The 23,600-nt window shown below is 38.9% G+C and overlaps 1 protein-coding gene across 2 annotated transcripts in view; it reads right to left on the reverse strand.

Annotated features, from left to right (window-relative positions):
- stard9 (StAR-related lipid transfer (START) domain containing 9) overlaps positions 1 to 23,600 on the reverse strand; it is a 38,649-nt gene that overhangs the window by 12,190 nt on the left and 2,859 nt on the right. Inside the window, exons 3-21 of one of the 2 annotated variants that reach the window (XM_057344451.1) lie at positions 20,422 to 20,550; positions 9,235 to 9,351; positions 9,107 to 9,139; positions 8,947 to 9,005; positions 8,729 to 8,841; positions 6,928 to 7,070; positions 6,728 to 6,795; positions 6,433 to 6,530; positions 6,125 to 6,325; positions 5,553 to 5,650; positions 5,360 to 5,437; positions 5,193 to 5,270; positions 4,933 to 5,112; positions 4,277 to 4,331; positions 4,054 to 4,179; positions 3,876 to 3,958; positions 2,068 to 2,120; positions 1,597 to 1,763; positions 441 to 912 (exon numbers count right to left, since the gene is read on the reverse strand). In XM_057344451.1, coding sequence (XP_057200434.1) covers positions 441 to 912; positions 1,597 to 1,763; positions 2,068 to 2,120; positions 3,876 to 3,958; positions 4,054 to 4,179; positions 4,277 to 4,331; positions 4,933 to 5,112; positions 5,193 to 5,270; positions 5,360 to 5,437; positions 5,553 to 5,650; positions 6,125 to 6,325; positions 6,433 to 6,530; positions 6,728 to 6,795; positions 6,928 to 7,070; positions 8,729 to 8,841; positions 8,947 to 9,005; positions 9,107 to 9,139; positions 9,235 to 9,351; positions 20,422 to 20,550 — 2,351 coding nt within the window. Of the gene's footprint in view, positions 1 to 440; positions 913 to 1,596; positions 1,764 to 2,067; positions 2,121 to 3,875; positions 3,974 to 4,053; positions 4,180 to 4,276; positions 4,332 to 4,932; positions 5,113 to 5,192; positions 5,271 to 5,359; positions 5,438 to 5,552; positions 5,651 to 6,124; positions 6,326 to 6,432; positions 6,531 to 6,727; positions 6,796 to 6,927; positions 7,071 to 8,728; positions 8,842 to 8,946; positions 9,006 to 9,106; positions 9,140 to 9,234; positions 9,352 to 20,421; positions 20,551 to 23,600 lie in introns of both variants that reach the window. The other variant, XM_057344450.1, reaches the window with a different exon arrangement.

Consider the following 23,600-nt stretch of genomic DNA (forward strand, 5'->3'; position numbering starts at 1 on the left):
ATTATATTATTCATTCACTGGTGATATTATCATGAAATCATTTAAAGGATCGTTCACCCAAAAATAAAAATTATGTCATCATTTACTCACCCTTTTGTCATTTCAAACTTTCTTGTATGACTTTCTTCTGCAGAACACAAAAGAAGATAATTTGAAGAATGTTGGTAACCAAACCATTCACTTGCATTGATGTTGTGTCCATACAATAGAAGTGAATGGGTACTGCCATATTTACCAACATTCATCAAAATATCTTCCTTTGTGGTTTGCAAAAGAAAGAAAGTCATTCAGGTTTGAAATGACAATAGTGTGAATAAATGATGGCAGAAGTTTCCTTTTTGGTTGAAGCTCTTAAGTATTTTTTTTGCTTTATTCTTTTACAGTGTAATGTTCACCAAAAAACCCCACCATGATCAGTGATTCAAATGATTTAAATCTACCTGAAAATAGGAGTGTGTTGAGGATACAGCCGTGACAGCAAATCAGCCGAAAAGGAATGTCTTCGCAAAGTCATCGAACGTCCCCTGGACCTTGAGGTGTACCCTACTTCTGGAGATGAAGCTTCATCGCCTCCTTGTAAAAGCTCATTTTCTAGTCTCTGTAGTTCTCGCTTTGCCTCTAACAGATGGCGCTTTCTTGCAATCTTCTCCAGTTGATATCGCAACCTCTTGCGTCTCACGCGGTTCTCAGCTCTGCGCAAAGCGTGATGTTTCAGTAGTTCCTCCTGTACCACCCTTTTCCTGTCACCCATCAAGAATGACAGTGGAACTGCTTCAGCACTGCTTTCCCCCGCACGTGATAAACCAGTCAATGGAGGAAGAAGATAGAGTTCTGTTTGAACCCCTGACTCCAGTGTTGCCTTCTCTCTGTGGACTGCAAGTCGTTGCTTTTCTTGTAAGATCCACTGCTGAACTTCAAGTACAGAAGAGATACAGAGATTAGAGCATGTTGTGAAATTGAAATAACTGCTAGAAGGACTACAGACAAAGTTTTTAAAAGATTATTTGTTTCAAGTTTAATAGAAAACTTAAATAGAAAAACATCCAAAATTAAAAATGTGTAAAATATAATAGATCTTGAATATTTACTTTAAAACAAGTTTTTGATTAAAGGTCCAGTCTATGAAATTTACGACATCTAGCGGTCGGGTTTGCAAATTGCAATCGGCGGCTCACTCCACCCCTCCCTTTTGAAGCACTACGGTTGCTGACACAGAACTAAGATGTCGTCACATTTTTGCTTCTTTGCCGAAGGAGAAAACCTATTTACGAAACGCGCTCGGTCAAGCAGTTTGTCCGTTTAGGGCTACTGTAGAAACAATCAAGGGGACTCTGTGTATGTAGACAGAAATAGCTCATTCTAAAGTAATAAAAACATAACAGTTCAATATGTAAGGTCTTTATACACCTCTAAAGACAGTTATGTATATTATATTGCATTTCTGTCAATAGATCCTCCAAAAAATTACACACAGCACCTTTAAGGCTAGGTATCTTATTTCCAACATTTTCCTCAAGATCAAAACTAAGCATTCAATTCTTTTAGCATATGTAATTCAGCAAAGAATCAACACTCAGTTTGTCAATCTGTACTTACTGTCGGTGTGTTGTTGTTGGAGTCGGGCCTGCTCTCCATCTAGATCTCTTTCTGCTCTTTTCTGTTCCAACTGAATCTCTTCTCGGAGACACTGTATGTACCACTGCTGCTCCTCTAGTCGCTGTCTGGGGGTTGGCTCATTGCCATTCTCATGACAACCTGCAACCCTGAGCACACGACAACATACTGAGGATGAGACACTAGCCCACCAAAAACAATATAACCACTGGTGCTAAAAAACTCAGGAATTTAAAATATCTTTCACAAAACAGCGTGTTAAGGTCAACACACTCATTTACTTTAATCTATCATTTCTTTTGTTGTTAATGTGCTCCCTTTAGTAACCAAGCAACACCTAGTAAACTTCATAAACAAAAAGCTATTTCCTAAGAGGGCTCATTAAAGCTTTTCACCAGGAAACTTTTCATGGTTCTATATGTACAGTTCTTGAATTAACAACAAAATATTTACCTGGATTCAGTTAGCAGGTTGACCTGTGTAGAAATCACACCTCCTTCACTGTTCTGCAAACACCACAAAATCAAAAGTGGCTCGAGGCAAACAATAACAAGTGGATTCTTTTCTTCACACTGATCCAACAAACGCCAACAGGGGTTTCACACAGATCCAACAAATGTGTATGTTGGTGTTAGGTGGATCAATGCGAATTAGCCTTTCAAGGAAGCAAAAAACAGGCACTCGTGCTTACTTAAGAAAATTTATTACAAAATTATTTGTGTTCGGCATCAGTTTTTCTAAAGCAAAACAGCTTAAATTCTATTCTAAATTCCAGTTAACAGTTCTTGTAAATGCAATCAAGCTAACATGTCTAGTAGATGTATCATAATTTATCTTAAAATGCACTATACTGATACCAGCAGCTTTATATATACAGTATACAGTATCATATCTGAAGTTCAAGCAGTATTGTGTATTAACTCTTTCCCCTGTCATTGACAAGTTTTTCTGTTGTTTACGACGAGACTTGATCTTTTTCCACCTGTCCATGGACATAGTTGGTTATACAGTAGGGGGTGGTGCTATACATCTTTTGAAAACGTAAAGCATTACAGATCTAAAAACAAGCAAATGCTCTCATTAAACGTTTTGGTCATCATTCTAAAAGCGATCTGGACAGAAGTTTTTGACCAAAGAAATGTCTCCGTTTTATGTTAAATATATATATTTTTAAACCTATCCACATTCGGAAAGAGATATGAAGATAGAATCTTTTTTTTTTTCTTTGTTTAAAAGCAGAGGCTCTGTTCTCTCATTTGATATATTGTATGTTCATATATTCACAGAAGAAAATATTCTGAGGTCCATGAAAGTGTTGTCAAAACGATCAAAAATGCTTATGCTAGCTGGCGAGGAAAGAGTTAATCAGACTCAAACAGATAACTAAAAGCTGTAAAGACATTTGCTGACACAGCTATAAAATAACGTGTAAATACAGGGTTTTTCCTGCATAGAGAAATTGGAGGCGGCCGCCTCCGTCAAATGTCGTGCCGCCTCAGGCTCTCGCCAAATTCTTCACAAGAAATGCTGCGTGCATTTAACAGACTATCATTTGTAACTGCAGTTGCGACATTACGCCACAGTGGAGGCGCTGTTTCGTTATCAGCACACTGAGGCGCTAAAAAGAGTTGCAGAACAAGAGCCAGCCTGTGTTTCACGGCTGTTTGTTTTGCATCCAAGTACGTTTAATTTCTTGACATGTATTAAATTATCATGACGTACATCATTGTAATGTCTTTAGCTGTGCAGTTGGATCGTTGAATCAGCATATACTGTACACAGCGAATTCGCCAGTATGAACGCACATTGCGTTCAGAACGACTCGCACACGAATGACTCATTTGAACAGATTCATTTAAACTATTGAACTTTTCAGTCACTAGCGAATATAAGAGATCCTTGAATCATTTAAAGTGAACCACAGAGAATGCAAGATGTGAATGAGCTTTGCTCATTTAGAAAGTTGGCTATTGTGGGCTGAAAAGTTAGTTGAAATGATAAAAAAGCTTTATTTGATTAAAAAAACATTTCTGTTTGGTTGAATAAAAGTAATGTTTTATATAACTTAATAATTGTCATTTTTATCTACTTTTATTAGAACTTTTAATATGTCAAACTCAAAGTCACTTTGGTTAAGCCACTTAAAGGTACGGTAGGCCTACGTGTGTGTACAAGATCAGGATGGCACCACCTCAGCCTCATTTTGAGCCAGGAAAAACCCTGAAATATATGTGATATTTTGGAAAATTTGTGGTCGTTACCCGTCTCCTCTCCCTCAAAACAGCTGCCTCTGCGGGATGGTTGAACCTGAACTTGTGAAGCCTTCCTAAGGTTATCACCGCACCTTGGGGCAGATGGGCTATATATCAGGATACACTCACAACATATACCCAGCTAAATAAAATACATTGAGTGTAACGGTTTTTAGTACACATCTACCTTGTACAAGTCTGCAGGGCTCAGTGACCTCTCTCTCACTGACCATACAGATATTCCCTGGAACAGGCTTCAGAGTCACCACCCCACCGTGATTCTCAATCTCACATGCGCATCCTTCTGGCAAGACTGAAGGGTAGAGAAGCAAAGTAAATCCATGCTCTCTACTTTATCCGAATGTATTGCTATTCAGGACTATCAAAATATTGAGATCAATATGAGATACCTATGTGTGGCTCTTCCAGACTGTCACCCTGAGGACCGAAACTTGTTACACCTTCCTGTAGCGCCAAAAAAGAATCAAACATTAAAACGAGTTCAAGGAGGGGAATGTCCAAAACAAAATCTGTATCGTGATCTTTTTTATATCTTAAATGTTGTTTATTTGCAGTACGCTCCAGCTCTGTTCACACCTCAAAGTTATGGAGAAAATCTTTCAACTGTTTGCATGCTAATGTAAGACTCCAGACACATTATGAGTACACGATCAAATCCAGGTGGCTTTAGCTTTTAAAGGCAAGAAACTGCTGAAACTGCACGGCCTTTTCTTGAGCAGCATTAACCTCAGAACCCAGATTTACATCAACACCACTAACTTTCACAAAATGTGAAAAGGAAAGTGGAGGAAAAACTGAGCAACTACACTACTGTATCAAAGCTCTGGGCTGTTTTACCTTCTTGTGAGAACTGGCTCAAGAGTTTAGCACACAGAACAGAAGTAGAAAAGACAGAAGAGAAACAAAGGAAGAATCTATTGTAGAGAAAGAAAAAGAATCAGTTAATGACCCAAAAGAGACTTTAGAGACAACTATTTTAGAGACAGACAAGCTAAAGGGTGGATTGCTGTGACGGAAAAGAAAGCAAGCTGCTGTCAAGCCGTACCGGAAGATGATAGATGGTGACTCCCGTGCTGAGGACATCTGGCTCCAGAGCGATGACGTGAGGCAAGAGAGAGTGGATAAGGACTCCAGCTTGATCCTGGTTAATGTCCACACTGTAGCGCTCCAGCAAGGCTCGCTTATCATGCCAACTGTCAGACCAGTCCTTAGTCAGCTGCTCCACCTGCAGACCAAACACGAGTGACTGGGAAACTCGCCAAATGAAAAACGAATATTATGCATGAGGAGAAAACATCCAAGAACCTTCAGTTCATTCTGGAGGACTATATCAGACAGGCTTCCTTCTCTCTCATCACTGAGCGATGGACTGGAATTCCTCTGCTGTAAAGAGCAAAGGCAGCTGGTCAAGACAAATGTACTACGTTTGTCTGTACAATACGCAGAAGTTGTGTGAAAAAGTATTTTCATACCATTTCGAAACTGAGCAACATGCTCTTCAGACGATCGATCTCTTCTCGTAGCTCTCGGATTAGCCTCACGTTGGCGTCCTAAAGTGAAACAAGCCAAATATTGTCTTTAAATTTCATTCTGTGGAAACACCACAGGCTTTTCTTATCAGTTAATGGTGGTACAGCGAAAACATACAGATGTATCTGGACACACCTCATTGACTCTTGGCTTGTTGACAATGTTTCTGGCATGAGCTGCATAGCGGAGGGTGCTCAGAGTCTCGCTATAGCTGCTGCTGGATGGTGCCACGGCTGGGGGAGAATGATGGGAATGACTTGCGTTTGGAATTGATGCATTTGCAAGAACCCCTTACTAAAGTGACATGCTGAGTATTCAATGCATACACCGATAAAAAAGATTATTCAGAGCTTTATATGCCGATTCTGAACATTAAATGATTACTCTGAACGTTATTATTTCATATGATGACTATTAATATTGAACATCAAACTGGTGATGCTTCTTAACATTTTTTATATACAGATCACAAATTCCTCTTTTGATTGACAGGATGTATCAGCCCTGATCATTGGCTGTTTTTAAACTATCGGCCTATAGTGTGAAAAATTGCTTTTATCGATCGATACCGATTATTGACCGATGCATCTCTAATGTATATATTTATCCATACGTGTCCCCTGGGAATCAAACCCACAACTGTATATCAGTATTGCAGTGGATAAAAGATACCCCAAGTAAAATGATGTATATTTTGAATGACTAACTTGCAATCATGATGGTCTTGGAGTTGCCGCCCAAACTGTCTTTGAGAAGCCAGGTGAGGACGGAGTCCCTGTACGGGATGAAGCAATGTCTGCGTCCGCTGCCTGACAGAGAGCTGGACTGGCTGCCCACGGTGCTGCCTTCACCCTCACTGATCACACTGTTAATGCTCTGACTGCTGCTGAACATCTGAGAGTTCTGAGCTGCCGGTGGTAAGAAAGACAAAAAGAGTGAATCGGGATGACAAGGAGGATAACAGAGGAGTCAGAGGACAGTAAAAGTTAAGAAGGAAGTAATGGCCAGTGCCTACCGAGAGCAGAGATGACAATGCCAAGAGTGACGAGAGATTTGTTGATGTTGGCTCCTTCTGTTATTCTGTCTCGGCAGTAGTGAGGGTCTGCTCGCTCACTGACACAAAACAGAGAGAGGATTGTGAAGCTACGGTAGCGTCAGACCTTCACTTGTTTATAGATATGCTTGCTTTCTAGTGATCAACCACAAGGGGGCAACTTGACCATGTTTCATGGCTTCTTTTTGTCAGTACAAAGCTGAAGTTCTTAAGTATAAACTGCCTGGAAAGATTGTACAAACAGAAAGACACTAACCTGCCAGCAAGGTCCACCAAGTTGATCTTGCTTACTATTTCTGAAGGAAGATTATTTTCAAGAATAGCCTACAAAAAGACATTTTAGAAATACGTTTTTTTCAAACAAACAAAAAATAACAACCAGCAGTCATTTAAATGAGTCTAATACAATGACATGAATGATGTGATGGTGTTATGGAGATGAGGTGAGAATCCAACCTGTGTGTATTGGATGGTAAAGATGGCATGAGATCTACTGCTAGCGTCATGAACATGTGTAGCGGCTGTGATGCGATTGGCGATGCCCTCCTCCAGCAGATCCACTGCTTGTTTGTAGTCGGTCACTACATGCTGAGAGAGACCTGGGACAGACATTCAGATAGTGTCATCATCTTTTCCAAGATCACAGATACTCTTCCTGATGATGCATTACATTACCGTCAAATGATGCTGGAGCATTGTTCCAATTGTAAAGTGTAATTGCAATTCTCACACATTTACTAAATTTAATAGCGAGTGTACGTTTCAAAGAAAAATACTAATAACACATTTACTAATAATAAATGTGTTCATGTTTTAAGTAATAAAATAATCAGACGAAGTGGTATTTATTTTTAAAGGCTCGCTGTGGTGAACATCGATTTTGTTATTTATTTTAATATGCTTTAACAACATCCAAATTCAACATTCAACGCCACTGCCGAGTATTTTCTCCATAAAACTGCAGTTTACCAAAGCCATTCTTAAAAACGTGTTTTGAAACCGACCATATTTTATGTCACAAACATGTAACCAATCATGTCACACAGTTGAACGGGTGGATTGAGTAGTCCAAGCTGGTGTGACTGAAAGGAGGCTGGGACTAGTTTGCATATTTAAACACTGAAGCTATTTTAAGGCATGAATAAATCATTTTCACAGGAAACGAACATAAATATATGAGTATTAGGGCTGTTCCACGATTAATCGTGATTAATCGCATCCAAAACAAAAGTTTGAGTTTACCTAATACATGTCTGTGTACTGTGCATATTATTTTGTGTTTATAAACACATACACATACGTGTATATGCTGTATTTAGGAAAAATAGAAAATGTAAAAATATTTACATTTTAATTTAAATTTGTGTTTATAAATACAAAATAAATATGCACAGTGCACAGACATATATTATGTAAACACAAACTGTTATTCTGGATGCGATTAATCAGACCTAAATTGAGTACAAAGAGAAAATGATTGACCACAGGGTTACTGCAAGCACCCCTTTTAAATGAGTTTGTTGCATAACAACAGATTTAACAGAGTAATCTAGTTGTTCTAAATATACTCCAACATTTAGAGTGACTAAATATTAAGACAAACAAATTTGTACACTTGGTTTAACTGATTTAGCCTAAATGTTCTTGCAAAAATGGCAAGGAAAAGTGAATTGCTTCCTGGGATGAAACACAAGCGGTTAAATGGATACATTTTGAAGTGTGGCCTACTATAAATATACATTTTGGGGCCACTTTAATGTACAGTACATGTGTGACAAGTCAAAATGGTTGTGTACTCCACTGGGCTCCTTGCAGCCACATGGAAGTTAGGTCACTTCCTTTGCTGCACTGGGCTTTCTCCTTATACACACAATGTCTGGATGTTGGACAAGAAAGGAGAGAGAGAAGTGGGAAGAAAACAGGGCAAGAGAGAAAAGGAAAAAACAGAAGCAGACTCAGGGAGGGCCTGATCCAGTCCCACAAGCTGATCATACTCAAAGCTGTGGTGGGAATTGAGTTACAAATGCAAACAGACAGGAATTAATACCTTAGGTACACAATAACCTCTTAAATAAAAATACACAACCATTCATCAAAGCCTTATTTAACACAGCGAGAGCTTTTCTTCATAGAACAATGTTTTCATACGAGTAGGTTACACAATGTACGATGAATTCATTGGTGGGTCTTTGTGTTTTGTCCTTTCTCCAAAGATCTGGCTTAAAGACCGTTTTAAATCTGTTTGCTGAATGCTCACCCTGCACATAGGGCCCTTTCTCTGGGTGTTCTCGAACCCTCAGGGATGCCGGCTTCTTCTGGTCCACACCTCTCAGCAAATCGCGTACACGCTCATTATAGATCTCTAAAAAGCTGTGAAGGAAAACAAAAGGGTTTGTTGCTGTCCCTTATGGGAATTGCTTCATTCTCAAAACAGGCTGTTGCAAAAGAGAAAAAGACAAAGGGTTTCCCTCTCACCTTATTTCAACTCTACAGCTTGGTCCATCAGCGGCATCATCCCCAGACCTGAAAAGGCCCTAAACAAGAAAACAATCTCGTCTTTCAAACGTATCCATGATAAAAGTAAGCAGTCAAAGTAAAAAAAGCTGTGAAAATATTATTAAAGCCAGCAACTGACTTGACAGATTCTTGGAGTCAGCCCCATGGAATCCTGTGAAGATAAGGACACACAATATTTATAATACTAAGGTTAAAATAATACTACCAATGACAACACTGACATGTCACAATAGTGGTGTTACTTACTGGAGTGCCCATCATGGTGTAGGTTTTCCCTGAGCCTGTCTGTCCATAAGCAAACAGACAAACGTTATACCCCTCTGATGCCCCAGACAGGACACACACGCCCAGGTCCTGAAACACCTAGAGGAGAAGAGTCACAAACTTTCTCAGGAAATGCTCTTTTCTAAGACACAGCATGCGATTAGGCTACACATGTGATAAGAACAGATCAGTTTAAAATAGGCTATACTGTAATAGATGCATTTTTCGTTTGCTTAAAAAAAAAAAACATCACCTCTCAGGACAAAAAAAGGTGTTGTGGGTGGTTGCTAATTTGTTTTTCGTTTTGTTTATGTCTATGATGTGATGTTTTATTGTTTTTATCATTTATAGTTTTAAACCACTAAGTATTGACCATTTGAGTAAAGCAGCACGCGTTGCTCACACATGCATTTGTTTAAAACAACAGCAAGAAAATTTGCATTGCTAATGCACAGCTCACGTGTGCATTGAGAAACTGGCTTTAGCAGACTCTGGAACAGTCAAATTGGGCATCTGTGTATGTACATGTGGATGGTCCAAACTGGTGCGATTGAGTGGAGGCGGGGCCTAATTTGCATATGCCGCATCCAGTGTGGACAAAATTAAAAATTATAATGGGCTCTAATGCGTTTCTTATGTCTTTTGTCGTGTGGCGTAGCGCCGGTCGCGAGCTGCAGTAGGTCTCAATGTTTTCATTTCTACTCTCCTTACAGTGAGAGCAGCAGAAGTTTAACCTCCACATGCTCTGAGAGGCTCTGGCAAACACATTCCCTGTACTCTAAACATATACAAACATACGCTCATAGCCTTCAAAGACCAGCTCGCTCTCTTATTTTCAAACAAACAAACATGCACAGAGAAGCAATCATCATTCAGAGAGCACATAACAAGAAACTGGCCAGTCAGATAAAAACAAATGTCAGATTAAAGAATATCGAAGTTGTCTGACTTTATTATAAACCCCATTCACAATAAATTAACCCGCACGTGTAAACAAATCCCCTGTTAATAAAAATTCTTCATAGCAAATCTTAAAAATAGTCCAAATTTACAATGCTGTTGTAAACCATGTAGCCTTATTTAAAAAAAATGGGGATTTAAGACATTAAACACAACTGAAATGTTGCATGGACAGTCATGGCCAGTAAATAAAGTCTCACTACCCTGCAGAAAAAACCATCACAGAAATTCTAATGGATTTACTGGTCACAATGGGAATTGTATTGGTTTGTTTTGGAAACTATAACGGTCTCTGTTGGTCTCTACTGGTATGTGTTGGGTTCTATTGGTGGGATGCTATCTGTCAGATGGAAACCAATAGAACACCATTAAAACCTACTGGAATAATGGCCAAAACACGTACAAAAAGGAATTTTGTAATGGTTTTAATGGTAAAAAGCTCATATGGTTCATAATAGTATTTTAATGAAAACCATTAGAATTTCTGTGATGGTTTCTTTTGTTTTTCTATTGTTTTTCAGCAGGGTAGAATTAAAACACAAGTATGTTATTAATATAAACATTACAGTATATAAATGGGTAGTAAAAATAGGTACACATTCTAGCTCTCAAAGAGAAAGCCTGTACATACACTGTGATGTAACAGCAAACACATCGAAAAGAAAGATTCTGTAGCTTTTGGACTGGCCAATGTTTACTCAATGGTTCTGTAAAATATTCTTTGAAAGACTTTGAAAGATATTAATAGCACACATAATGCGGTATCTATCAAACATTTGCTTTACGCACACCTTATGTCTATATTCAATCAAAAAAAAAAAAATACAACAAGACTTATTGTGTACTACAGGTGTGGAAGACAGAAAGTAATTTGACCTTCACGTCCATTGAAAACCCAGTGAGTCAGCAAAACAAGATCCTCTCTGAGGGCATTGTAACCCAGGTATGTGTTTGGCAGAGATGAGAAGAGTCCTGGAGCCTGGCGAGCTGTGTCTCTGTGATGTGTCTCAATGGAGGTTAATTGGGTTGCTGTCAGCAGGGAGAGTGGATCAGCATATAGCAGCCACTTCTGTCTGACTCTAATTAGCCTGAGTTTAATTCTTCAGCTTGATAGAATCAGTGAGGAAGCTTGTTAGAGACTCTGAACTCACTCTGCTTATGTAAGGCGCTTTTCACTGTAACTGCACTGCAGTGGGGCGTCTTTAATTGGGTTTCAATGTGACCAGTGGACTCTAGTCAAGCTCTTAACCATCAATACATCAGTGTTTCGGGTCTGTCGTACTACCCGAGCTTTAATCCATCAGAACTGGCCTTTCCTGTGTGGTAGGGTTGGGTTTTGTTCAAATTTTATCAATTCCAATTGCAGATCGCAGGTTGCATCTACATTAATATGTTTAGCAGGAAGATTTTGGCGCAGACCGCAGGTTGTGTCTACATTAATGTTTATATTAGTTTAGAAGGAAGATCTTAGCGCAGATCGCAGGTTGCGTCTACATTAATGTTTATATTAGTTTAGAAGGAAGATCTTGGCGCAGATCGCATGTTGCGTCTACATTAATGTTTCTATACTGTAAGTTTAGCAGTAAGATCTTGGCGCAGATCGCATGTTGCGTCTACATTAATGTTTCTATACTGTAAGTTAAGCAGTAAGATCTTGGCGCAGATCGCATGTTGCGTCTACATTAATGTTTCTATAAGTTTAGAAGGAAGATCTTGGCGCAGATCGCATGTTGCGTCCACATTAATGTTTCTTTAAGGTAGCAGTAAGATCTTGGCGCAGATCGCAGGTTGGATCTTTATAGCTGACGTAAAAAAAGATTTTATCTATCTGAAAATGCACACAAAGGAATCTATAAGCGGAATAAAAATTCCTACCCTTAAAGTCGGCATGAAATCAAAATAAAAAAATCGTATTTTTTATGTAGTATTGTATAATAAATTAATCTTTAATTAAGATAATTAGTCTTTAATAAAAAACGTTGACTTCCTCCCCCCTCGAAATGACTTCTCATCACGTCCTGTCACGAGCAATGGCTCGTATCCTCCACGATTGACTGCAAATTCGCATTCAAATCTGCCTTCATTTTATTAGCAACGCCCATCTTCCAACGATCCAATCAGTTCTCTATGTGGAAAAACAATGATCTTCATTCGTTAGATGCCGACTTTAAGCATCCGATTCCAGAATTACAATTGAATTGCGACTCCCAACACTAGCCAGAGGTGTTCGAATGGTATTAGTTCTAGACTCTGTTGACTTTTTATAAACAAAATGTAAAAGTGCAGTAACTGTGGCATAGAGATGCTAACTCACATTATAGTACTGTGACATATTTCTAGTACATAATAGCTGTGTGTAAATTGTGATGTCGCCTGTGTTAATTTGGCAAGCACCACATATCAACAGTGCCATCTATTGTGGTCAGGCTGATATTCCCTTGTAGTAATGAAGGCATAACAATATCTTTTTACTCAATGGCACTGTCTATTGTCCAGGCTTTGGCTACGTTCCATTAAGCAGGCTATAAATGAAGTTCATTTTTGGAGGATAGCCGAGTTCTGAGCTCAAACTCCAGTCAAAATGGAGCCAGTTCTGCACCTAAAAACAAGTCCTGCAAGACTAAATACTCTAATCAACAAGGGCGTTAATGCCCATCTAATGTTGTGCTTGCATGTTATTTTGTAGGTGCGCATGTGTGTGGACATAGGAAACCTTTGAAAAAAGCACAATATGTTTGCTTTCCTCCTTTTCCTCCCTTATACCACAAACAAAAACAAATGCACTTGTGGTCACAATGCAGGAGGAAAGCTGAATATAGAGCTGATTCTACACAGGAAGTTGTCCAGAAGGTCAACATGTGATCCAAAAACGCCTTTGGGGAGATGCTCTGTCAGGGAGGGGCAAACTCAAAAGTAGGGCAGACCAAAAGCAAAGCAAGGGTCAGCCAGTGAGGGATGACGTCTTTTAATAACAAACACCACCAGCATCAGCGGTTCAGTCTTCTATCCGAACAACGCTTAAGGATCCGAAAAGCAGAGGGAAACGCCCACTTTAGAGTCTTAAGGTCTGTAATCAGTGTGTGGTATGCTGTAGTAAGGCGAAGGTCTTTATGTGAACTTCTTAATAGCCACCCCTGAAAAACCTTCTTGTGAGATCTCATGGGGAGCGCCGACTGAAGCCTGTCCAAGGTAAGGGTCGTTCCAGACCACAGACCAATACGACAGCCCAAGTTTTTACGTATAGTACAGAGACAAAAATACAGGAACACATGGTTTAAATTGAAGGGACTACCATCCTATAGATTAAAGTTTAATGTTCTCTACATCATTCACATTAGATTGTCCATTTTAATTCTACTTTAGAACTGCATTTTATACAAACTCCATATATAAAATATACATATGAATGAAATCATGATATTATAGTATAAGTATCTTCATGTCTCACTTAATACTGTCAAATTACATTCCTTAATCTTGATGTTCAGTAAAAATCTGATTTCTGAAATCCAGTTGCATAAACATAGCCGCTGTCTCATTGACAAGCAATTAGTTAGGACTAATCAGTCTTACTTTTCCTATTTCAATTAGACCAATCTACCTTTTAATGTATCTGACTTAAAGAAGTTATGAAAAAAAACAGATGACTAGTCTAAGCAGTTTATGCAACTGGCCCCTGATTTCTGTCTCACGAGTTTCAGATATGTTATCCAATGCATATTTGGTGTGCTCCGAGCTCAGATTTCGACAGACCTATTAAGAACAAGGCATTTATCATGTCACATCACGCTGCATCCTGTTTGGACAAAATGTTAAATTATAATGGGTTCTAATCGGTTCTGTTGGCGTTTGTCGCGTCTGTGTAGACAGGGTCAGAGCCGTTGAGAGAGAGAGTCGCAACAACTGAGGTTCTGAATTTTCACGAGTCACTTGATTCATGGATCCTTCAGATAGTTCCAGGAAGTTATGTTTTCTCTTCAAATGCTTTATTTCTTTCATTTTTTTATTTATTAAATGACGTCTTTAAATAGGTTAAAAGTTACAATCGTCACAATCGATCTGTTTAGTTGCAGCTCCATGCGTAATTAGTAGGGCTGCACGATAATTTATCGCGATACCACTAAATCCTATTGAAATCGAGCTGCGAGTTTGAGTCGCTTATAAAACAGATGACTAGTCTAAGCAGTTTATGCAACTGGCCCCTGATTTCTGTCTCACGAGTTTCAGATATGTTATCCAATGCATATTTGGTGTGCTCTTACAATGTGCATTTGAAAAAGCAACACCCGTCAAACATGATCATTATAAATATACTTTATTATCATAAAAATACCTGATGAGGCTCGAGTAACAGTGATAAAAAGATGTCCATAGGCATTTCCTAGATTCTAGACCGTGTTATGATCTTCTTCCGCAGTGCGTATTTGAGTTTCCGCACGAGAGCGCCCTCTGGCTTTCGGGTGCAGCATCATTTCCCCGTACTTCACTCAAAAGCTGTGCATAAATCATGTGATATTTATCATCGGTTTATCGCGACAGCCCTAGTAATTAGTAACTTACGGGAACTATTGAGAGCCTCCATGAACCGCAATTGCTGTGAAAAAACTGTTCCATTGGAGTCAACGGAGTTGACGCAACTCTCTCTCTCTCAATGGCTCTGGCCAGGGTGCAAGGCAGAGCATCCGTTAACTCCTCTCCTCCAACTGTCAGTCTGTTGCTAGTTTCATTCAAAAATGAAACGCTTGTTTTTATACACCGCAATGGAAATCACAAGCCACGCCCACAATTTTTCACCGTTTCACTCTGAAATGTGTCAGAATATGGAAGTAAAAATGATCGCAACTTCCGGTTAACGGGGACTGTTAACATAATGAGACAGATTAACTAACAGCCTGCGGCAGCACAAACGCCTCCTTTTTTTTAAACTACTGTCGGAATTTGCTAAAGACACGCAGTGAAAATTTGTGCTAAAAAGGCGTGTACAGAGTTTTCAACATTGTTACCAATTACAACACTATATAAATGATAAATTTCACGGAAAATTATCTAAAGGAACAAGACTAAATACACTAACATATGACCCACATTCTCTAAACTAAATATCTTGTGCAATATGTTTTCAAGTGAATGTTTTTAGGGATAATTAAACTGTTTTGTTATAGTACAGTTTGATGTTATGAGTCTGATGTCTTGTTTATACTGTAGCTTCATGTGACTGTTTTAAGGGATGGGTTCAAGGGGACACAAACAGAGGTTGGTAGAGGAGACTGTGGGAGAGAGACCCACTGAGCTTGTTGGCAGAGATTCAGCTCGCTTCCCATTTGCCATACTTTCACAGACATTTTGTGGGTCATATTTGCATGAAGAGGGAAAGAGGTCAGAGGATTCCAAATGCTACAGAAAGAGAAAAGAACTACAGACCAACTGATAGAGAGCATGAGAAAGAGAGAATGCACTAGAGACATTCCAAGCCAGCAATTGTTACAGCAATTGGCCATCGGAGCAACTGGAGCTAAACCAGTGACGTTTCTCTTGCTTTTCTCCTCCCGCTCTAGTAAAGTTCTTCAAGCGCAGCTGTGCTTATGAGAGTTAATGACTTCCACAGGCACAAGTGTGATTTAAAGTATATACATTTAAGTCTATAGATTAGTTACAGAGGTCTTTGTGTTCTCTAGAGGAACAATCACAGTGTCTTTCTGGAGGTAAAGTTAACCCAAAAAATACAATTCTCTCACAATTTACATCCCTTGTGTTAAAGCCAAAGTCTGTCAAGCTTAATAAAAATATTATTATTCATATGATAAATGCTCTGTTTTTTTATTGAATCAAATCTCTCTTTCAAGAGGAAACATTTGTGCGTCACTGGAATACAGTATGTCATACGCAAAGTGTTAACTCTAGATTTACCATGGTCAGTGTGTCTAAGGGCCCCTTGTGTAGCTGTTCTTCACATGTCCAACACACTACTGACACACAAACCCAGAAATACCAAGAGCATAATAAAGTATCGCACTGTATCCAAATGGAAGAGAGGGAGGAAAGAGGGATGTGGGGGAGGGGACACAAAGCTGACTTCACTTGGAAGAGAAAACCAGCATTGTGCTCCGGCTCCTGATCGATGACGTCTTCCCATCTCAATCTGACTGTGAAAAATCATTTACTAAAACAGCTGTGCTTCCTGCACGAGAGGGGCTGCAGCAAAGTGACTCTGGTGACCTCTACCTAACTCTGTATTACCCTCCTGTCCTTTCTTATGTCTTCCTCCCCAACAATATCACCGCTATGATGGCAGCTTGTGGAAAATAGCAAATTGTTAAAAAACAAAATAGTAAATCAATTTTAAAGCATAATATTTTGGAAACAGAATCTCCCTGCTTTACTATTCATAAAGCGGCAACATCATTGGTCAGGGCATGTGGGGGGTATCGTCATTGTTCTTCCGAAACTTGTTTTTCAGGAAATGGAAAAAAATTGACAAGCACATTTTGAAAGTAACTTTTTATTGATTAAACATTTGCAAAACCCAGTGACAAACATAAAGGGTGACTGTTTCCGTCAACAATCAAGATCAAAGATGGACCCTTGTTACTATAATATTAATACTAACTTTTGTTTATTTTGTCTCTCTTCCTGTAAAGCTGCTTTGCAACAATCAAACATTGTGAAAAGCGCTATACAAATAAAACTGAATTGAATAATGATAATGATTTGTGTCAATAAATAAAAGTCTCGAAATATGGATATACAAGGTTTCAGAAGGACAACAGCGATATGTTTTATCTTACTCTGCGTTCCCACCAAAAGCGAATGAAGCGTTAAGCACGAGTGATTTACATGTTAAGTCAATGCAAAGACGCGATAGGACATCCTGCGGCGCGAATTGAGCGTTTGACGCGCGTAGCCCGTGATTCGCGTTCTGAACTTTGGCGAAAATTTGCGCTTCGTTAACCAATCAGGAGCTTGCTCTTGTAGTGACGTGATTATGACGTAGCGAGCGGAGGCAGAAATCCGAAACAACAATAGAGGACAAAATCATCATTGCTGTATGTGGTACGATACGTAATTACTTTTATCGAAACAGGAATAAAAAGGATCTTGCTTGGAAGAAAGTGAGTGAGGAGGTCGGACAATCTGGTAAGTTGTAAAAAACGATCTTTACTCAATTTGAGCTATATACTGTATATACGAGACTGGAGCCGCCTGGCAGAAGCCCCTCCCATGACACAAATTCGCGTCTCTTCTGAAGTGAATTTCATGCGCGAATGAAGTGAGTAAACTCAAAATGTTCAAGCTTCCAACTACGCGCGAATAGCGCGATTCATTCGCGCAAGTCGCGTTTGGTGGGAACGCTCAGTAAGACTACACAAATCCGGATACATTTGAAAACGGAGTTATGGTTTAAAAATGCTTTTCGTCCACACTAGCGTTTTCCAAAAGCTGATCATTCACACAAAGTCTAAAACAATTACGTTCATGTTCTACGCATGAGTAAAATGTAAGACACTTAAACATGTGTCATTTCTGTCAGGCGTTTATTTTATGCTTGAAATGTGGCGACAGTTTTTAAACAGTCTGAGGTGGAGTTGTTGCTGCAGGTAACATAGTTACAAAAGCGTTCTTGCGTTCCGTCGCCAAACAAAAACTTTATAAACATTACGTCTCATATGAAGAAATGCAGTCTCAAGTATGTACAAAACTAACATTAACGCTATAAAACTGGAGAGAAGCCAAAACAACAGCGTCACGAAAAATACGTCATCGTTTTCAAATGCCTCAGTTTTCTTACAAACACTACAATGTGAAAACTGTTTTCAGTTTGATCCACTTTAAAACATTTTCAGTTTAAGTTTTATTTTGATGAAAGGACAAAAAGTAACACAGTTTCAGTGTTAGTGTGAACAAGGCCTTACATACGAAACGGTTGCCCAATGAAATTGTTATTACTATTTATTATATTAAATTATTTACATACAGACTCTTAAAAGCAGATAACAACCTCAGTAAAATGTCCAAGAAAGAGTATAACCTGGTCATGTAAAACTAAATGAATAAATAAACTGTTTTCTTTGTGCAAGAAACGACATGACACTTATCATAAATGGAGAAAAAACATTATTCAAAAAGCAAAAAAGTGTTGAGCATGCTCCTTTAAGGTTTACTGATGTGATTTAATGAAGTACCCTGAAATGTGATCCAAGAACACTGCATTTATTCCCCAACAGCTGGCTTCCATTGACTTTCTTTATCTATTCTGCCCCAAGGCTTGATTCACCTCTCCACCTACCATCACTCGCTCTCCTCTGTTTCTGTCTCGTTCTCTCCAGACATGGCCATATACAGACAGACAAGTTCTTCCAGGGGAACCACCAATCTTTCGGTATGCACCAATGGAGGTGCATGACAGAGAGCCTAGTTAAACAGGGCTGGTTTTTCCTCCACTGAGGCATCTATAGAGACCCTACAGGAAGAAGCTTCGGTTTTACTCTTCTGCTAGCAGGAAGATTGAATTAAGCAGCAACATGTGAAACATGTAAAGACTACGGTCACTAAAAAGCAATTCAACTAAATTGGAAAGAATGATTAAAACATCAGCAGCCTGTGTAATTCAGACACGCTGGCAGACAGTACATGAACAGAACACTGAACAGGGAAAATCATTGTATGCTGGCTGTGATGTGGTATAGCTATTCCTATGTAAGAATTTATATGATAAGTAAAGTTTGGTGGTTTACGTTAAGTACTTAAATGTCATAGTTCCTACAGTTCCTAAATTAGATGTAGGAAACTTGGTATTAGCTATTATAACATTAGGAAATCAAAACACATGGACTTAAGATGGACTAAGGTCAGTCCCTCACTCCCTGACCGGGTCTGACTGTCGTGTACCCAAAAGAATGTGAGCTTCAGACCTCTCTTGTGAAGCTCTGACTTTGCAAAATTGACAGAAAGTAATCTAGAGAAGAGAAAGAAGTGTTGTGGAGATGAGGCCGTCTTCTGTGCGTGGGCAAACACAACTCCATCTTTCATGAAGTGGAGACAAAGGGACTCTGAGGGAAACACTAGGGTGCGTTTGAGAACAAGAGTCTCTCACTCTGACTATCTCACCAAAAGACAAAGAAGATATACAGTTCATGTAGTTACACTAAGTTAAAATGACTGTATGTGAGTGAGATGCACGCTTGGTACTGTCCAACTGTTTAAGAGACCTTGTGATTTTTGCAACAGCATAACATATCGTACAGTATGTAGAATGTTGTAACCAGATCAGCCTACCTACCTTTGCACATGTGCAGACTAGAAAAGTCAACTAGTCAAAAGATTTAGTATAGCCGGTGCCAATTTTAAATTTTATTCTGACTTTAGCAAGCACTTTTAGAAACATCGGTCTTCCTCCATTCAAGTATATAGGACTTTTATGACTGAAATATCTTTTTCCTTGGAAGTCCATTTGTAAACAAGTACAAATAAACATTGGCAGATTAGGGAGGTGCAGACTCCCTTCACAGATATAATGTAATGTATTGTAATCTGAGGAGGACTGTGATAATACTTTCTCTGATCTTTTCCTAATGATCTACTGGTTATCATATACCAGCCTCCGCCCAGAACACCAGAGATAAGCCGCTTTGACAACGGGTAGTTACAGTAGAGAACTACACACTACTTTGCGAACTACATTTTCCCTCGGGACGTAAGCCAGCATTTAAAAAACATAAGCAACTGGAGGACGCGAGTTGTGTTTTTGTTGTCTGTCAAAGAATCTTGAGAAAACAGAGATATGATGTAGACGTGTACGTTGCGAATGAAACACCAAAAAAGAGTAAGTGCTACATGTCACTGAGGTGGAGAAAAGAACTCAAGGTGCAGAAAAAGACGACAGGTAAATGCCGCTAACATCACCTTTCTGTATGTTTATGTCTTGTAACACTTTAAAATACTGTTCTGTGACATGCGTTTAGCCAGTCAACACACAGTATATTTGAGTCGCTGGTAGTTCATATTTTGCTGGGTTAGACCCTGCGCCGAAGCAGGAGCTAATTGAGTCCCTTCAAAAAGCATTTCGGAATTAAAAGCATTCCTAGTTCTTGAGGTGCGGACACGAAATCTGGTATTTCCACCAAAAAGTTCTACACTAAGTAATACAAATGCTCATCAGTGTGACGTCAACATGCCCGGACACAGTGAACAGGTGTGAGAGTGGGAGCCCACCTCTTCTTGTGATGTGAAGTTAGGAGCCGATGGATCCGCGGACCAGTAACAGTAATCAAAGCCAAACTCCATCAGCTTCTCCCTGGAGTCAGCCAGACTCTCCGCTCGACCGTCCAATCGCCCCTCCAACTACACAGAACAAGAAATACAAGGAATAAGACAAAAGTGATACATTTAACTAAAAGTTGTTGCCAGACTGCTAAAGTAATGTGGGTGGTTGCCAGGGTGTTGCTATGCAAAGGTGCTATGTGTGATTTTTATTGCGTTGTCTGGTAGTTTCTCACCACCAAATGTCATATTACACAGGTTCCTATTTAATGCAGGTTTATACGATTTCATGGCTGTATTATTAATGTATCTATTAATACTTTTAATTGTTACTTTTATGTGATGTTTATCACCTGTCAAGTAAAAATGTTCGGGTTGGTCCTCTTCCGAACAAGCTGAACATTTTAAAATAACATTCATGGATAAATGCACTGTGTAAGTTTAATACTCAGGGCTGCAATTTTAAATAAACTGCTCACCCTCAACATAAGCAAAAGCAATAGTTGGCAATGCAGCAGCGTCTTTAAACGTCACTTTCTCTATGTTCTTTATTCCAGCGATGTTTATGCAAGACAATAGTATTACATACAGTAGCAGTCTAATGGCTGATAAACCTTCATTACTTTCTCATACTTTGATTAACTATTGGCACAATCTACATTATATTCAACTGAGAAATGTGTTTTTCTATTGAACATCTACTTAATTTAAACTACTTAAACTACATTTAATTTGTTTCTCTAAGACTGAGACCTGATGCCAAGAACCAAGACTGTGTGCCTGCAGTCTATGCTTGGATACTCTGTAGTGCACTCAAAAGATTAATTAGGAGCCCGTTAGGCTGATACAAATGACTTTGAGCATCCGAGCATGACCCAACTGTCAGCAAGGTCATAACCAGATCTCAGCACAATCACATGCTTAATAAATAAATATTTCTCAGCTGTTTGTCTGCCCAGTTAAACATCTTCATGGCACAGCGTGTGCGTGTGCAGGAGAAACATGCCCGGGCATTGCCAGCCTGTCACTCTGGCAACCTTAAGTTCACGGCTTTATTCACACAATGGCAATCCCGCAGCTGACTTAATGACCTCACAATATGGCTCACAGCTTCACACTAATGACCCGTAACACTGTACTCAGCACTGTTATATTTATGCCCAAAATCAAATCAGACCCCATAGCCCTGCTCCAACAGGCATGGTTTCCAGAAACAAGCACTTTGTAATGGTACAGTTACTTTCCCCAAAGCATCGTAACCTACATTCGTAGCTCTTATGTAGCACAAAAGCTTGTAACCTTAACCTTACACTTTATCATGTTTTCTGAGTTGTTAATGGATTTACAGTATGATTGTACTGTATGTACAGTTCACCCAAAAATGAATTGTTTGATCATTTACGCAACCTCATGTCATTCCAAATCCGTATGACTTTCTTCTGTGAAACACAAAATAAAGATATTTTGAGGAATGTCTCAGTGGTTTGGGGTCAATGGGGTCCAATTTGGTTTGGTTACCAACATTGCTTAAAATAGCTTCTGTTGTGCTCCACAGGAAAAAAAGTCATACAAATTTGGAATTACATTAGGCCGGTGTCTAAATGATGAAAGAATTTTCTTTTTGGGTGAACAATCACTTTCAGAGGGTGATATTACACTGACCTCTTACCTTTTGCTACACAAACGATAAAGTTACCAACACATATTCCATATGCGTGAAGCTCCGGGTTTCCATTCATATATTAGCACCTTAAATGAACTAATGTCAGCTGGCATTTTCCTCACGTACAGCCCCAAGGCTCTGATGCCAAACACATCAATGGTCTTATCCTCTAATGCACGCTGTGTGTGAGGCCTGAAGTATATAAAACTTGAAGACAAATCACTAATTGTTTTTGTGAGTGCAATGCACTCTTTCCCTTTAAAAGCTGTCCTGATTTCTTTAAATAACTTATATGAAAAACTCAGGCTCTTTCTCAAAGCACAGCAGGTGACCAGATGTGGCTCCTACTCCATTAATCAAATGTAGAATGTTAGGGAGCATTTCCTGCTCTAGATACATTTTATCCAAAAATGGATACATTTCTTATGACACATTTTAGACATTTAAAAGTTTAAATCTCATGACACACATTTCTACCATGTATATACACACACATATATATATATATATATATACAGTATATATATATATATATATATATATATATATTCTAAATGAGTTATAATACTGAAGAACTGTTTTGGCAACTACATCCATTTATTATGCCATGTTTAATATTCCAGAGGTCATTTATTAATTTAGTTCATTTATATATATATATATTATGCTTGAGGTAATTTGCTCAATGTGACTGTTTCTTTCCATTTTGACAGAAGCAAAACAGGTGGTTTTTTGCTTCTCAAACTACGAAAATACATAGAAACAGTCCCTCAGTCTCAACACTCAACCCACCCATCAGGTTTTGAAGAATTCACTTTAATTTAGTCACAAATGTGGTGTGGAATGACATCTAGAAAAGTGGTATTTAATCCTGCTGCATTGGTGTTTGTTTGTAGGTGTTAGGTGTTAGATATTTTCATATTTAAATAGGAATGTGATAATGAAGTGCTGCATGCCAATCTAGTTCACAGAAATAAACAACTGTGTAATCCAGCAGGAAGGAAGATCTAATCTCAGTACTCAATTTCCTGTCACTCTGTGATTGGTCATCTAGCCACCAAACCTCCTCTTCTTTGAACACCAAGGGGCAGTTTCCCGGACAGGGATTAGTTTAAACCAGGACTAGGCCTTAGTTAAATTAAGATATTTAAGTCATTTTTAAAAGCATCATTTACAAAGAAACATTACTGGTGTACATCTTGAGACAAAACAATCACACTTATATATTCTAAGATATGACATTGCAAGTTGTTTTCGATCAAGAAACTTCTAACATTTAAATTAATCTGGGACTACCCTTAAACCCTGTCTGGGAAACCGCCCCCAAATGTCAACAAATGCTGTATTTCTAGTGTGTTTTATAAAGGCAAGAAGTTTCTGGCACCATACATTTTTAAACTGCAGGATTTTGCTAAATTGCTCACAAAACCAATTTTAAATTGTTGCGTTCAGTTCAGCGAACTGGTTT

This window comes from Triplophysa rosa, linkage group LG10, assembly GCF_024868665.1.
Source record: "Triplophysa rosa linkage group LG10, Trosa_1v2, whole genome shotgun sequence".
Classification (NCBI taxonomy): Eukaryota; Metazoa; Chordata; class Actinopteri; order Cypriniformes; family Nemacheilidae; genus Triplophysa; species Triplophysa rosa.